The following is a 16,540-nucleotide window of genomic DNA, read 5'->3' as shown; positions in this document are numbered from 1 at the left end:
TTATATGCTGTTTATAGCAGAAAACGTGAAACTGGGTAATTGATAAAGAAAAGAAATTTTCATTTCTCTCCCAAGGTCGAGGGAGCACATCTGGTGAGGAACTTCTTGCTGGTGAGTACTCTGCAGAGTCCCAAGGCAGTGTAGGACAGTCCATGGCAAGGAGGTGGAGCATGCTGATGCTACCTCTGCTTCTTCTTCCTTTAAAGCCTTCAGTCCCATTGATATCATAATGCACTAATCCATTAACTCATGGTGGATGAGTCCATTCGTGAGAATGAAGCCCTCAGGACCCAATCACCACTTAAAGAACCCAACTTCTCACACTGCCACACTGGGGATTCAGTTTCAGCAGGAGTTTCAGACAGAACAAACACTGCTATCATAGCCACCCCTCTTCTCATGCCACCCAGGCTGGGACCCCAGCCTACCCTGCAACTTAGCCACAGGGCACAAGCCCCAAGGCCTCCTACCCCCTGCCACATTCAGGAGTCCCACCCAGTCTTCCTGAAAGGCTCCCACTCTTCCTTCTTCTTTCCAGCCAGAATGGCCGTAAATCACACACCCCTCCTTCCTGTTCAAATCAGGTACCCCTCCTTCCATCTCCCAGCACATGACCTCTATCACACCTCACACTGGAGCTGGCAGAGGGAAGGTGCTTTCTTCTTAACTTAGTGAGCGAGGGCCTGAGCAGGCTCTCAGGAGTGCTGGTGACTGAATTAGGAGGGTGGGAGCGTGCAGCAATGTCAACAGAGGTGCACCTGCTGGAGAGATTTCAGGAAATCCCTAAGCAGCTATTGTTCATAAACAGTTGTGTGACAATAGTTATTTGCAGCTCAAACACAAAGTCAACAATTAATAAACTATGTGGCATGAGGGGATTGTTGTCTTTGTGAAAATAGGAAGCTTATTTTTTCATTTGTACACATTCATGGGGTACACGTGCAATTTTGTTACATGCATGGATTGCATAGTGGCCAAGTTGGGGCTTTTAGGATATCCGTCACCAGAATAATGTATGTTGCACCCATTAACCAATTTCTCCTCCTCCTCCTCCCTGCCACCCCTTCACCCTTTGTCTCCATTGTCTCTCATCTTACTTTCAGCATACATATTTTTTAGCTCCCAATTATGAGTGAGCACATGCAATGTTTGTCTTTCTATGCCTGGCTTATTTCACTTAAAAACTTAAGATAATGGCTTCCATTTCCATCCAGGTTGCTACAAAAGACATGATTTCATTCTTTTTATGGCTGAATAGTTTACCATTGTGTATATATGGCACATTATCTTTATCCGTTTATCCAATGATGGACACCTTGGTCGATTCCTTATCTTTGCGATTGTGAAGCTTTGACTTATTAATGAAGTGGCTTGAAATTCACCCAGGAAATTGCTGAGGTCTTATCAGAACTGAGTCCTTTGCTGGGTCTGCAGTCATTTGGAACAAGCTTGACCTTATTCCCAGCAGGGTGGGCATTCAGAACTGCAGAGCTCTACTCCATACAGCCCCTCTGGGTCCCTTATTGGACCTGGGCCTGAAGAAAAGAAAATCTGTCTCTGCATTTTATGTAAAAGTACAGTTATTACTGGTTTATTTTGTTGTTGTTGTTTGTTTTTTGTTTGTTTGTTTGTTTTGACAGAGTTTTGCTCTTGTCGCCCAGGCTGGAGTGCAATGGCATGATCTTGGCTCACTGCAACCTCTGTCTCCCGGGTTCCAGCGATTCTCCTGCCTCAGCCTCCTGAGTAGGAGGGATTACAGGCATGTGCCACCACGCCCGGCTAATTTTGTATTTTTAGTAGAAACAGGGTTTCATCATGTTGGCCAGGCTGGTCTCCAACTCCTGACCTCAAGTGATCTGCCTGCCTTGGCCTCCCATAGTGCTGGGATTACAGGTGTGAGCCACTGCACTTGGCCCGATTATTACTTTTTATCTTAAAACCTTGAAATTATCCCTCAAAAAAGGCTGTTCATTTTATTAAGTTTTTTGGTTTTTTTTTTTTTTTTTTTTTTTTGAGACAGAGTCTCTCTCTGTTGCCCAGGCTGGAGTGCAGTGGCGCGATCTCGGCTCACTGCAAGCTCTGCCTCCTGGGTTCACGCCATTCTCCCACCTCAGCCTCCCAAGTAGCTGGGACTACAAGCCCCTGCCACCATGCCCAGCTAATTTTTTGTATTGTTAGTAGAGACGGGGTTTCACCATGTTAGCCAAGATGGTCTCGATCTCCTGACCTCATGATCCGCCTGCCTCGGGCTCCCAAAGTGCTGGGATTACAGGCGTGAGCCACCACGCCTGGCCCATTTTATTAACTCTTAAATTGAGCTCAGTTCTCTATGTGAACTCAGTTGTCAATCATTAAAACTGGTAGGTTGGCTGTTTCAAGGCAAAATCTACTTCTTACTCCAAACTGGTTTCCTTTTCAAATTTAAACAGGGAGGAAGCCCCAGCCCAACTGGCTGGATCCCAGAGCTGCAGGTGATAACCCCCATGCATCCTCTGAGTCTCACTGTGAAATCCAGAACATTGGTGTGCAGTCTGGAGGGACTAGTGTTAAGCTCTTTATATATCAAGTGCTATCTATGAACAAATGAGGTTGATTCACAGAGTTTCATCAGCAGGGCATCATCCCCCAATAAAATACTAACTTTAAAGTTAATTCTTATTGTAGATCCATATAGAAGTGCTTCATATGGAAAATTACCTTTTAAGGGGCCCAAAAGACATGTGGCTATACCAAGAACAAAATGCAGGTTAGCAAAGCCCTGCATCAATGTTTATAATTAAGTGGTTCTTATTATATTGAGGCAAAATCCAGACTTTTGCTTCATCAAATTTTAGAATAAATCAGCTTTAACAAGTAGAATTAAATGAGATATAATCTAGTAAGAAGTTAGAAATTGAGAACAAAATCCAATAAAAAGGAAGATTGAGATACGAACTGAGGGGTTCATGGTGCTTACCGCTTGGGATTCTGAGACAAAAACGCATCTCATCCCCAAATGGAATTTAGGCTGGATGGTCCAGGGTTCTGGAGCACTGTTGTTAATTCAGTTCCATCTAATACAGATTTGTGGGAACACAGCCTCATTTTTCAGACATCCTAAATATTAAAATATTCAGGAAGATGTCATGATGTATGTAATTTACTTTAAAATTCTTCACTAAAAACAAAATAGCACATATGGCAAAATGAGTTTAATCTATGGGTGTGGCTAAGTCTCTGACAGGGCCCCAAAGAGTCCTTCCTGGTCTTCATGCCAATGTGCAACCTCCACCCTTAGAGTGGCCCTGGACTCACCTCTAACAGACAGCAGGTCACAAAAGGCGGGGACTCCCACTCTCTCACCCTCTCCCTCCTACCCTAGGGGAGGCCATATGTGCTGGTGCAGGGGAGAGGCCACCAGGCTGGAAGTGGAGGGTGTAGGGGCTGGGTGGAGGAAAGGGCAGGAAAGACCCTTCCAAGCCCAAATGCTTCTGGTCAAAGCACTCAGGCACTGCAGGGTCCTGGCTGTTTCCTGAATGCCACCCAGTTGAAAGGGAAGCTCCTGAGGGAGGGTGATTCTCTGTGTCCCAGTCCTCAGGGCTCTGCAGCAGCACTGGCACTGCCATGGGAAGATAAAATGGTCTTGATGCCTGACCCAGCTCTGAGCCCAGAGGTGAGGACAGGCTGATTCCCCTCCTTGAGCCTGCGCTCCCAGGAGGGCCCCTGCACGCCAGGCCTGTCCTTCAGCACGTGACTGCCTGCCTCCCTGAAAGATCCAATCTCTCTCTTTTTTTTTTTTTTTTTTTTTTGAGACAGAGTCTCACTCTGTCACCCAGGCTGGAGTGCAGTGGCACAATCTCAGCTCACTGCAACCTCCGCCTCCCAGATTCATGTGATTCATTGCTTTTGTTTGTTTGTTTCTTGAGACAGAGTCTCACTCTGTTACCCAGGCTGGAGTGCAGTGGCGCAATCTCAGCTCACTGCAACCCCGCCTCCCGGGTTCAAGTAATTCTCCTGCCTCAGCCTCCCAAGTAGCTGGGACTACAGGCGCCCACCACCATGCCTGGCTAATTTTTGTACTTTTTTTTTAGTAGAGACAGGGTTTCACCATGTTAGCCAAAATGGTCTCCATCTCCTGACTTCGTGATCCACCCGCCTCGGCCTCCCAAAGTGTTGGGATTACTGGTGTGAGCCACCGTGCCCGGCCCCCATCTCTCTCTTAAAGTGCATTATTTTCAGCTTCCATTTTTACTTCAGGGAACTTTTGCTTTCTGCACCATGTTTTGTTCAAGTACATCTTTTCTGGCAGGTATTTTGTATGATTTAGAGACTAAAAGCATTGCTAATTATGCTAAATAAAAATTGGTATAATTAATAAAGGTCCTTATCTGAGCATAGCATCATCTGGAAAATGAAGTTTGGTCCTGGAGCCCGACTGCTTGCGGAGGTGATGTTCTGTCCAGCATGGTCACTGCCTGGAGGCCAAAATGAGCATCTCAGACTGTGCTGGGCTTTCTGAAGGGCCACACAACAGTTCAGATTCACCATTTGATTTAAAGGAACATCAGCCGGACTCACGCCATTGCCTTTGAGGACTGTCTACAGGGTCCCCCCGTGAATGAAAATGTCTGTGTAAGGACCCTGCGTAAAAGATGCTCTCTGTAATTCTAGAAAGCCACCAGTACAAATGCACTCTAAATGCAGCAAAAATTACTAAATTACATAACACATAACAATCATGGAAAAACAAAAACCTGGTGTATCTGTCAGCTCGGGCTGCCCTAACCAAATGCCGCAGGCTGGGAGGCCTAACCCACAGAGACATTTCCTCTCACAGTTCTGGAGGCTGGAAGTCTGAAATCAAGGCGGCACCAGATTTGGGTTCCCCGGAGTCCTCCTTTATCGGTATGTGGATAGCTACCATCTCACTGTGCTCTTCCAAAAGGTAGAAAAACCAAATATGCATCAACAGATGACAAACAGACAAAATGCGGTGGATGGGTGTTCGTGAAATATTATTCAGTCACAAAAGGAGTGAAGCTCTGATGTGCGCTACAGCACAGATGGACCTAAGACATTATGCTACATGGCATAGGCCGGACGTAAAAGGAAAATACTGCATGATTCCCCTCACATGCAATCTCTAGATGAGGAAAATGTGTGGAGACAGAAAGCAGCCCCACCCAAGAAGCCAGGAGGGTGGAGAAAGGTGTTTCTCACTCCCCACAGGTGCCGGGGGCAGCCCACTTGGACAGCCATCGCTTTAAAGTCCTCCTCAGAGAATCCCTTCACACCTAATTTGTTGCAGAGCATTTTCCTTCATGATGGATGTGCTGAGAACATTGACGGGGCCTCCAGTCCTGGCACGGGTTCCGGTCCCACACTATGAGCCAGAACATTCCTCTGGAGTTTTGACGGGTGGGTCGGCTCCAGCCTTATCTGTTTACAGCTGATAAGGAGAAAAGAGGCCCTTTCCTGGCAGGGACCCACCTCCTCCCTTCCAGTGCTCGCAGGCAACCCTTCCAGCTGGGCCTCTTGATGGCAAACAGGGCAGCGCCTCTGCAGTAAAATGCAAAACCCTTTTATAAGACCTTTGAGTCAATGCGGCAACCTGGGACCGCTTTGTGTGGAGAGCAAGTGACAGTTTGGCGAAAATAGGTCATCAGAAGCTTTATTGCCTGGCCATCAGCCCTTCTCCTCAGAGCCGACTGCAGAGCTTAAGCAAACAGCTTAAGCACATCGCACTGCTATTTCTTGCTTCTCAGTTCTGTCTTGCTGGCAAGACATTTTTTTTTTCCTAGTTTCCACTTATAAAGTGCAGATTTTCAAAATCTTACTCTACATATGAAATGTCATGATGTATTGGAGTTTTTAAAACTTCAAGAAAAAAGTTAGGGAGGAAACAAATGAGATAAAATTGGCAAAGGCTGATACTTAATTGTTGAACCTGGGTTTATTGGCTCATTCTACCAGCCTTTGTGTATGTTTGGAAATGTCCACTAAGGTAAAATTTAATAAATAAACTGTGGGGGAAAGTTAGATTTTAGAGGCTGCTTTTAAAGCTTTACTATTATCAGAGAGGTTTGGTTTCAACATCACTCTGTAAAATGAACAGTTTTAAAACTTATTTATACAAAAAATACAATCATCTAGCTTATATATATCTTCATTTTAGTATACAAACAATTTAGCTCATGCAAAAGATTCTATTAACTTAAAGTCATAAAATGTACTTACTTTTACATATAATTAAATGATGCAATTAACCAGTAGTAACCACTGAGTTTAAAAGGGTATTTTTCGGCTGGGCGCAGTGGCTCATGCCTGTAATCCCAGCACTTTGGGAGGCCAAGGCAGGTGGATCACGAGGTCAGGAGATCAAGACCATCCTGGCTAACACGGTGAAACCCCGTCTCCACTAAAAATACAAAAAAATTAGCCAGGCATGGTGGTGGGCGCCTGTAGTCCCAGCTACTCGGGAGGCTCAGGCAGGAGAATGGTGTGAACCTGGGAGGCGGAGTTTGCAGTGAGCCGAGATTGCATCACTGCACTCCAGCCTGGGCCACAGAGCTAGACTCTGTCTCAAAAAAATAAAGTGTGTTTTTCACTGGACACGGTGGGTTTGTGCCTGTAATCCCAGCAGTTTGGGAGGCAGAGGCAGGAGGATCGCTTAAGGCCAGAAGTTAGAGGACAGCCTGGGAAACATAGCAAGATCCCTATCTCTACAAAATAAAAAAAAAATTAGCTGGGCATAGGGGCGCGAGCCTGTAGTCCTAGCCACTCAGAGGCTGGGGTAGTAGGATCACTTGAGCCCAGAAGTTCGAGGATGTGGTGAGCTATGATCGCCCACTGCACTCCAGCCTGGCTGACAGAGTGACACTTTGCCTCTAAAAAACAAAATTAACAAGGTGTTTGTCTCATGACTGCACTTACAGATGCTTGATGAAGTCCTGGGGCACCTTCCTCCATGTGCTCTGCCCACTCCGGTCTGCTGGCCTTGACCTGGTCCTTGCAGCCCACAGGACCCATTGCTGGGAGGCCCCCCAGGGTAGCCCGGTCCTCCAATTTCCTATTGCTTTATTTAACAGCCTCTTTAATAAACCTCACACGTAAAGATGTAAGAAATTAAATCACCATTAAAGACTATTTCAGCCTTGGAGGAAGAATACTATTTTTAGAAATGAGTTTTTATATTAAAATCACAGAACAATTTGCAACACTGGGTTGCAAAGTGTCTTCTTTAGTGCTGATAAAAGGGGCTCAGTCCCTATTCTGGTAGTTAGAAAAGCAGATTTAGAAGGTGCTAGAAAATACCCCAAATCACTCCCTCCTTGGGTTCCGTTTGGATTCAGCAGGCTCCTCTGGCGATGGGTGGGCGCCGCAGTTGCGCCTGTGCTCCCAAGGGCTCGCCTTAAATACCTGTGGGTATCTCCTCATCATATCGGTGCCATTCATGTTTCTCAGAGATCTAACTGCCAAAGGACTTAAACTCTCTAAGCCTCCCTTTCTCTCTTTTCACGTGGGGGATAATAATAGTGCCTACCCTAGAGGGTCCTATAGTAAATGGGGGCAGTGCCCCTCCCCCACTTGCTGGGCACAGAGAAGAGGCTCCATCTGCAGAGTAAGGGGGCCTCTCTTAAAGCAGGGGTGACGTGCTTTCCCTTATCCTCGTGTTCCCCACTCAGGGAGGCTGGGACCCCAGGCTGTTGCCTGTGCCCCACACAGGAGCTCCCTCTCCCACAGGGCCCCTCACCATCTCCCAGTACAAGTAGTATGCAGTAGAAAATCTCCACCTTCCTGTGAAAGCTTTTTGTTCATGTTGGGATTTTTTTTTTTTTTTTTCCAGTGAGAAAATGGCTCGTCACCTTGGATACCAATGTTTTACATCAGGGATTGGTCACTCCTGCTGCTGTCAGCACTGTAAACACTGCTGGGGGGAGTCAGCCCAAGTCCCCACCCCCCAGCCAGGTCTCATAGAGGGAATTGTTCTTCAGGCTCGGAGGGGCCTGCCTGTCACTGCGCCCCCGACCCTAGCTCAGGGACTGCAGAACTCAAGATACCATCCCGTTTCTCCTGGCTGAGGAAGGGAAGGGAACATCCACATCTTCTATACTCGTCCATTCTGTGTCCCCAGGGACTGGAGTAAAGACACCTTCAAATGCAGAGACTCTTCAGATTCAGCTTTCCTGGAAACTGATCTTCAATGCACTAAGAGAAGGAGACTCTCAAACCAAAAATGACCTGGAGGCACCATGTCAGGTAAGGACAGAGGTCATGAGATCTTAGAGCCAAGAAGGGGTCTTAAGAGCCTCAGAATAAATCGTAGTGCATGAGCCACTGTTCATTAAAGGAGGTGTACACTTTCCGTCTCAAAATCTTTCTAAGCCATAGCAAAATTAACAAAAACCTACAAGTTACAAAATGATTGCCTTATTCATTATAATTATTTTACATAATTTTATATTTATATATAATGATGGCATTGTATTTTTATGTGTATGTGAATTTCTGCTTATACTTCTAAAGATACTTTCAACTTCAATGATTTTCTTTAAATATTCTAGGCTTCTGTTTACGGTCAGTTTGGCATTACAGATCATCAATTTGGGAAACAGTAAGAAACATTTTATTCATAATTTCAGTTTTAATTGCATAAAATATTTGTTTCTCAATCATTATCAGTCTCACATTTTCAATATTTTTTAAAGGCTATCAAAGAGAGAAACATAACGGCGGTAGAGAGGAAGTCATCAAGGTTGCCACTCAGAAGCACCAACAGTCACCGCTCAACTGGACCTCCAGTCATTTCGGAGAGGTGACTGGGAGCGCCGAGGGCTGGGGGCCGGAGGAGCCGCTCACCTACTCCTGGGCTTTCGGAGAGGGTAAGTTGCGGCGCTGCCCACAAAATCCGGGGCGTCATCTCAGTCTGCGGACTCAGAGTTTAGGACCTGAGAATATGTAGGATAAATTCAGGATAAAATCCAAGGAGAGCATTTTGTTATCTTCAAATGATGATGCACTTAGAAAGCTATAAAGCTAGAGACAGTTCCTAGTGAGGTGTTAAAAAGTTTTACTCTTTCATTGGTAAAACGTTGTATTTGCTCTTCAATGGTTATTTTGCTGCAGATCTAGAGAACTGTGATTTAAATGTGTTGAAAATAAATATCCCAAGCCAAGATAACAGCGGACTCTTGCTTGGCTTCTCCCAGACACCGCGTCCCCAGGAGGCCCCTCGCCGGTGGGTTTGGCGTCATCACACCCGTGGGTGGTCCCGCCCAGGAGGCCTGTGCTTAATCACTGTCAGGTGAAGCCACAGCCAGAGGTTAACATGTGAAAGGAAGGGAGAGAGCAAGCCCGGCTTGCAGGCCGCACCCCTGATAGTTTGTTTCACATCCCTAACAAGCAGGGTTTACCTGAGCAAACACACTTGGCTGGAGGCTGATTTTACTGCCTCCCCTGGGCGGCCACGTTCGGCCCCGTCCCTGCGGGGAGGGCCGGGGGGCGCGGGGCTGACGCCCGGGTGACCCCGCAGGTGCGTCCGCGAGGCCGCGCTGCTGCAGGAACGGCGGTACCTGCGTGCTGGGCAGCTTCTGCGTGTGCCCGGCCCACTTCACCGGCCGCTACTGCGAGCATGACCAGAGGCGCAGGTGGGCACAGGGGTGCGCGGGGTGGGGACGGGGGTGGGCGCCGGGCGAGGGACCTGCGGGTCTGGGGGCGCGGGAGTAGGCGTCAGGAGAGGGGCGCGCGGGTGCGGGGGCGCGGGAGTGGGCGCCGGGCGATGGGCGCGCGGGTTGGGGGGCGCGGGAGTGGGCGCCAGGCGAGGGACGCACGGGTCTTGGGGAGCGCGGGAGTTGGCGCCGGGGGAGGGATGCGCGGGTGGGGGAGCGGCGCAGGAGTGGCCTTCGGGCGAGGGGCGCGCGGGCCACCGCATTGATGCAGGTCCCCGTCTTCTCAGTGAATGCGGCGCCCTGGAGCACGGAGCCTGGACCCTCCGCGCCTGCCACCTCTGCAGGTGCATCTTCGGGGCCCTGCACTGCCTCCCCCTCCAGACGCCTGACCGCTGTGGTAAGAGGCCCTGTGATTCGGTCCCCAGCTCACCCCCGCACGCGGTTGCGCCTTCATTGCGGCTCACCCTCCATACCGATCCACAGTGCATCTTCCAGTGCTAGGCCACATAGCATTTAGCAAAGTAGATCTATTCATCATTGAAGAAAGTCGCATTCGGATAATATAGTGAATTAAATTTTGTTTTGAAGTTCTCATATCCAGATTGCTGAGTTTAAAAATGATTTCCAAACAATGTCCTCACATGTCCGTTTCAGTGAGCAGAATTTCAGGAGATGACCAGCTGGTAATCGGAGAGGAAGCTGGGAGACAAGTTAGCTGCGTAAATCTCAGGTGGTTTCCCTGCACTAGGCCAGCACCATCTGCTCAGCTGTGGGACCAGCAGGGACACAGGCAGGAGCCGCATTTCCCTCTGGAATCCTGTGCCTTCTCTCCTCTCCTCTTTGGTGAGCACTGGCTGGGGCTAGCAATGGAGGGCACAGCTAGTGAAGGCCCAGCCTCTCGGCCCCAGCCCGAGCTCTGCCCTCTCCCAGGCCTGGGTGGTCTGGTGGTGCAGTGTCCAGAGGCACACCTGATGAAGCCAAGGCCCCTGACCCACTCTCCTGCCCCCTCCCTCCACTTCAGTCAGCCCTGGGCACCTCCATCTGTCAAAGGGCACAGCCCCGCAACCCCACTTCCCACCTGTCGCTCTCAGGCCGTACTGCTAGGGCTGCATGGAGGGCAGCACCAGTGGCCCAAAGATCTTCAACCCGGCTCCCCCAGCCTCCCTCTTGCTCTTGGAGGCCCACAATGGAGGAGTACACAATGCATGCTTAGCTCTCCTTCACCTTCCTGTCCTCTCTTCTCTCCCTGGTAGGACCAGCAGTCAAGGGACACTCTTAATAGAGGCACAGCCCCCAACCCCACTTCCCACCCTGCTCCCTTCTCCTCAGCTAGCTCTGCATGGTGCCAGCAGGGAAGAGCACTCCCCCTCTGCCGTGCAGACTACATTTTCCCAAAGCACCCCCTCTTCTATGTGTGCTCCTTTTGCTGGGCCTCTGCCTCTGAAGTCACCAGCTGCTCCTCTATGCCCTAGAGACAAGAGGACACAGATTTCATGGACAGGCATCAGAATCACAGGGGGTGCTTGTGTGGTCCTCACAGATGAAGTCAGTTCCCACCTGCCATTAGGCCACCCTAGCAGGAATGTGGGGAAGGGACTAGCTGTGATGACTTCCAGGATATCTGGTCATGATTTTACATTCTTGGAAACATCCAGTGCTGGGACTGCTATTTGCCAAGGACAATGATAATGGCTCTGAAAATGTGGCCTCTGTTCATCAAAGCTAGACAAAATAGTGCAGTCATCCTTCAGAGTCATCTGTCAGGTGCAGAGAGAGCAGTAACACCTTTGTGTTCTTTTACCCATTCATCCTGCTTCAAGGCAAGTTACAGTGATGCTGGTGATGGCTGTGCTGATGGTGGTTATGATGACTTGAAGTTTGACAACAGTGATGATAGATGGAACATCCTCCGTGGCAGGTGCCATTGCAATAGGGCAAACTCTTCTGGGTGTTACAGCATGCGAGGAGCCCTCAGTGTATTTCAGGCACTTTATATACCCATTATCCCATTTAACTCTTATGAAAGCCAGTGAAGTAGGTACACCTTTTACATTTGGGGAAGCTGAGACACAGAGAGATCAACTCCTACAGATAGTAAACAGGGTCTGATTCTTTACCTTGTGCCATTCTTGTAGTCTTTTTTTTTTTTTTTTTTTTTTTTTTTTGAGATGGAGTCTCACTCTGTCGCCCGGGCTGGAGTGCAGTGGCGCAGTCTCGGCTCACTGCAAGCTCCACCTCCAGGGTTCATGCCATTCTCCTGCCTCAGCTTCCTGAGTAGCTGGGACTACAGGCGCCTGCCACCACGCCCAGCTAATTTTTTTATTTTTTATTTTTAGTAGAGACGGGGTTTAACCATGTTAGCCAGGATGGTCTCGATCTCCTGACCTTGTGATCCGCCCACCTCGGCCTCCCAAAGTGCTGGGATTACAGGCGTGAGCCACCGTGCCCGGCCCATTCTTGTACTCTTTCTATAAGAGTAATTATCAATATGACTGGGTACAGTGGCTCATGCCTATAATCCCAGCACTCTAGGAGGCTTAGGTGGGAAGATTGCTTGAGGCCAGGAGTTCGAGAACAGCCTGGGCAATATAGCAAGACCTGTCTCTACAAAAAATTAGCCAGGTGTGGTGACGAGCACCTCTGGTCCCAACTACTTGGGAGGCTGAGAGGCAAAAGGATCACTTGAGCCTAGGAGTGTGAGGTTCCAGTGAGCTATGATTGCACCACTGCACTCCAACCTGGGTGACAGAGCGAGACCCTGTCTCTTAAAAAGAAAAGAAAGAATAAATATGAAACAAATGAAGATATTTTTATAGTGTTGTATAGAACATAGAAAATTTGGTCATGTTCCAAAGCCAACAGCACAGTAATAGATAAGTAAATGTTTTAAATCCTTTAATGGGAGATTATGATGGTTTTGAAGAGTATGTGGAAGATAGAATATGTTGCTACAAAAGCATGGCTGCTGCAGGGACTCTCTGTCTGGGGATCTCCAAGAGCCCTCCTTGCTCTGACTGATGCTCTGCGGGTCCAAGAATGAAAAGCTTCCATGTAGCAGGGACTTTTGCGCAGTCCTGAGTTAGCCAGGATCTCCTTGTTAGTCTAAGGGGGTGGTTCTTTCTACTGTGGCCCTAAAGCATCAAGTATCAGTTTTCACAAGCATCAAGAGACAATTTACTACTCTAAAATTCATTGTCTGTGGAATGACATAGTGATGTAGCCAACTCAGGTGTCTTCAGAGATGGGCAGGCAACACGGAAGTGAGATGGGGCCAGGTGAAGACTCACCTCACTGCTGCAAACTCATTTTTAAAAATGCCATTCTGGCAAAAACCCATCAACCAACCAACAAGCAAACAAACATCCGTGGGCCAGACCCAGTCTACAGACCTCTGGGATGCCATTGGAATGGCTCTCACAGGTCCTGGCACCAGCTGACTCTGAGCCTGTAAGCATACACCCTGTGTCCAGCCCTCCTGTTTCCTTCCCTCAGGGGAAGGCCAGCACGGACCCAGTACTGCTGACCCCTTTCTCACCTGAATAGCTTCACATGCTGTGAGCGCCTGTCTTAGCATCAGCTTCTCTGGAGCCTCGTCTGAGCCTAGATGTTAGCATTCCTGTTTGGAGATTCTGGCACCCCTGGAACAATCCTCTCTCCCAAGGTGGGGTGCTATGGGGAGGTGGCACCCAAGCCTGGAGTGAGCCTGACCTGGCCAATGCTACCACAGCCTACCTGTGGACAGGTGTAGAGTGGTTCTTGCTGCAGGTGTTCATCTGCATCATTCCTTGTTAATTTCCAGTTTCATGCTCATGCCAGGTTCCCAAGTCCAGAGGACATCTCCTGGAGGTATAGTAGAGGGCAGGGCAGGCCTGGTCAGGGGGCAGGGAGGTGGCTGGCCTTTGCTCAGTGGCCCCGGAGAGAGGATCCCTGTAGTTGGGCATGCTCTTCTACCAGCCTGACCACACTCCAAGCCAGGCCTGGACTCGCTTGTGAGAATGTTCTAGTGGTGCGGTTGCCATGCCTGCAAGGTTGTCCGCTTCACATGGCAATCACCACCCAGGGCATTAGCCAAGACCCTGCCCAGCCCCACCACTCCAGAGATTCCCATTCCGCTGTTCTGGGCTGGGGTCCCAGCTACACAAAGACCAAGGCTCAGGGACCCTCAGGGTTCAGCATGAATGAAGCCTGCTGTGAAGGGTGGGGAGGGGACACAGGGACTAGGCGTTCAGGCATGGCCTCCTATGACCAGCGGTGTGGGCGAGGGGGCCAGCAGGTGAGTCCCATGGGGCGCGGCGCCACTCACAGGGCTAGGCCTCCTCAGAACAGCGCCAGACTTTGGATGGCTGCACCCTCCTGCTCTATCAGCTGTCCCTCGTCAAAGAAATATTTCGAGCACTCATTTGGGGAAAAGTGGAACCTTTGTTGCAGCAGATGGAAGCGAGCTGATTTATACTATAGCACTGTTTTAAATCGGGTCTATGTGCCCCATCGCTCAATGACCTGGAGCGGGACTCCCTGAAAGGTCACGGGCCAAATGAAAAAGACGGAAGGGCTGTTCTTCGTTCCCCTTTAAACACAGTACTGTAATTCTCCTTCAGCTCTCCGAGTTCTACAAACATTTAGAGGCTTCCCTCTGTGCAGCCGGCCGGGACTGGCCTCCGCACACCTCACCCTGCAGCGCGTCCCAGGGACAGAGCCTAGTGAGGGGGCAGGAGAAAAGGGCCTGCAGAAGGCAGGGAGCAGGCGTTTCTATTGCACTCTCTCAAACCGAGCCGGAACACTTTATTTCATACGTCACCGGTTTATCTGTTTTTCCAGACCCGAAAGACTTCCTGGCCTCCCACGCTCACGGGCCGAGCGCCGGGGGCGCGCCCAGCCTGCTACTCTTGCTGCCCTGCGCACTCCTGCACCGCCTCCTGCGCCCGGATGCGCCCGCGCACCCTCGGTCCCTCGTCCCTTCCGTCCTCCAGCGGGAGCGGCGCCCCTGCGGAAGGCCGGGACTTGGGCATCGCCTTTAATTTTCTATGTTGTAAATAATAGATGTGTTTAGTTTACCGTAAGCTGAAGCACTGGGTGAATATTTTTATTGGGTAATAAATATTTTCATGAAAGCGCCTTTGGCTCCAGATCCTTGGGAGAGGGACATGTGTGTCCCCAGCACCACTGTGACCGGTAGGTAGAGACAGCAGAACAACAGCGAGAAGGAGCCAAAGCTGGAGCCAGAAAGCCTGGCACCGCCACCTTCCCCTGACAGTTAGCACCTTCCTTTCACAACATCTCCCTTAAGGGGGAAGCGTCTGCTGTGGAACCCACCGCAAGGCAACGCAGGCAGAGTTCAGCCTGAAGAGCCCCAGGCCAGCCTCCTCCGTCTCCCGAGCACCGCTTCTCAGGTCGCTTCCCAATCTGAGGAGGCTGTCGTGTCCACAACCAGTCCAGGGGGATGCGCGCCACTAGCTGAGGACGCCAGGCCCGGCGACACCACACAGGCTTGGCCATGCGGAATGTGCCCTCAAGAGCACACACTTCGGGTAGAGGGCACTTGCGTTGAGCTCTTCAGCTTTTTAAATCCACTGTAGTTCATGAGCCTGTGTGACACAATTACTTTTACATTTTATATTGTCAATTAGTTTATTGGCATTTTCAATCTTTTCAGCTATTGGCTATGAAAATATGAATTTAACATAACATTCAAATGAGTATTAAAGAAAAATAAAGTAGAACTTCATTAGAGGGCTGGCTTGGAGTTCATTGGTTCATGAGAAAAATAATTATTCAAGTATTGAGACATAAATATTTCTAGGCATTAATATTTTTTGAGACCCGGCGCGGGGGCTCACGCCTGTAATCTCAGCACTTTGGGAGGCCGAGGTGGGCGGATCACGAGGTCAGGAGATCGAGACCATCCTGGCTAACACGGTGAAATCCCGTCTCTACTAAAAATACCAAAAAAAAAAAAAAATTAGCTGGGCGTGGTGGCGGGCGCCTGTAGTCCTGGCTACTTGGGAGGCTGAGGCAGGAGAATGGTGTGAGTGAACCCGGGAAGCGCAGCTCGCAGTGAGCCGAGATTGCGCCACTGCACTCCAGCCTGGGCGACAGAGCGAGACTCCGTCTCAAAAATGTATATATATTTATACCAAAGTTGTCTCAAGGTAGTTTCAAGTGTGTTCTGAGCAGTACCTTTTATTTCAGTTTATTGTAGGAATCAACAAGTGATGAACTTTGCAAATTAGCCTAAGAGCTTGATGAATATGTATATGCTATTCATAAAATTTGTGTTTACAAAATGCCTATTTTTTACAACACTGGCAGGCAAAAAAGACACTGCCTTATTTTCAGTAGGTGCACTTAGGAAATGGAACTTGAGAGGTCACAGTTGTGGTTAAAAGGAAAACTGAGAACTGTTCAATATTAGTATGAATAGGGTATAAATACGTTTTAATTAGAAAATTAGAAATCAGGCTCTATGGATTTCTCTACTAGAATACTAGAATGGATCTTTCTAGTGGAATGATTCTTGATTATAAGCAAGAAAGCCAAAGTTACCATTTATCTGTCTACTAACTAACTGAGAAGCCTTTAAGTACCTAGCTCTGAAAAGACGAGGAGAATTTGAAGATAAAAGGCATTTTCTTTTGGCAGCCCAGGCGTCCAGGGAGACAGTTAAAAAGGAGAAACTTCTCAGGAGAGAAAAGAGCAATGCTGGGCTCATGGCTGTTAGCTTCACATAAATGTGTCCCAGATCTTATCTGTCCCCCGCAGTTGAGAAGGAGAGATAGAGAAATCCCCCTAGGCCACTATCTGCCAGCACCCCTTGCTGGGAAGAGCCTGTTCACACCTCTGGGTTTGCTCACCCGGATGGAGGGAGGGCATCTCCCTTCCCAGAGCAGTCCCCA

The 16,540-nt window shown here is 49.0% G+C and overlaps 1 protein-coding gene across 2 annotated transcripts; it reads left to right on the top strand.

The window, feature by feature from the left end:
- Positions 1 to 6,305: 6,305 nt before the first annotated feature.
- Positions 6,306 to 14,762, top strand: CFC1B (cryptic, EGF-CFC family member 1B). Of its 2 annotated transcripts, XM_003806112.6 has the most exons (6): positions 7,216 to 8,238; positions 8,544 to 8,593; positions 8,688 to 8,861; positions 9,512 to 9,626; positions 9,935 to 10,044; positions 14,466 to 14,762. In XM_003806112.6, the coding sequence occupies exons 1-6, from the start codon at positions 8,216 to 8,218 to the stop codon at positions 14,663 to 14,665; spliced, it is 672 nt and encodes a 223-aa protein (XP_003806160.2). In that variant the 5' UTR covers positions 7,216 to 8,215; the 3' UTR covers positions 14,666 to 14,762. The 2 variants fall into 2 exon arrangements, with proteins under 2 accessions (XP_057157570.1, XP_003806160.2); XM_057301587.2 differs by lacking the exon at positions 9,935 to 10,044 and having other exon boundaries at positions 6,306 to 8,238.
- The last annotated feature ends 1,778 nt before the right edge of the window (positions 14,763 to 16,540 follow it).

The sequence above is a fragment of the Pan paniscus genome, chromosome 13 (assembly GCF_029289425.2).
Source record: "Pan paniscus chromosome 13, NHGRI_mPanPan1-v2.0_pri, whole genome shotgun sequence".
Lineage (NCBI taxonomy): Eukaryota > Metazoa > Chordata > Mammalia > Primates > Hominidae > Pan > Pan paniscus.
This window is presented reverse-complemented; position numbering and strand designations above follow the sequence as displayed.

Bases quoted from the DNA above. Each gene is read 5' to 3' on its own strand.
- CFC1B (XM_003806112.6), top strand. From the start codon at position 8,216: ATGACCTGGAGGCACCATGTCAG. The intron at 8,239-8,543 runs GTAAGGACAGAG...TAAATATTCTAG, and splicing joins ACCTGGAGGCACCATGTCAG to GCTTCTGTTTACGGTCAGTT. The intron at 9,627-9,934 runs GTGGGCACAGGG...CCGTCTTCTCAG, and splicing joins GAGCATGACCAGAGGCGCAG to TGAATGCGGCGCCCTGGAGC.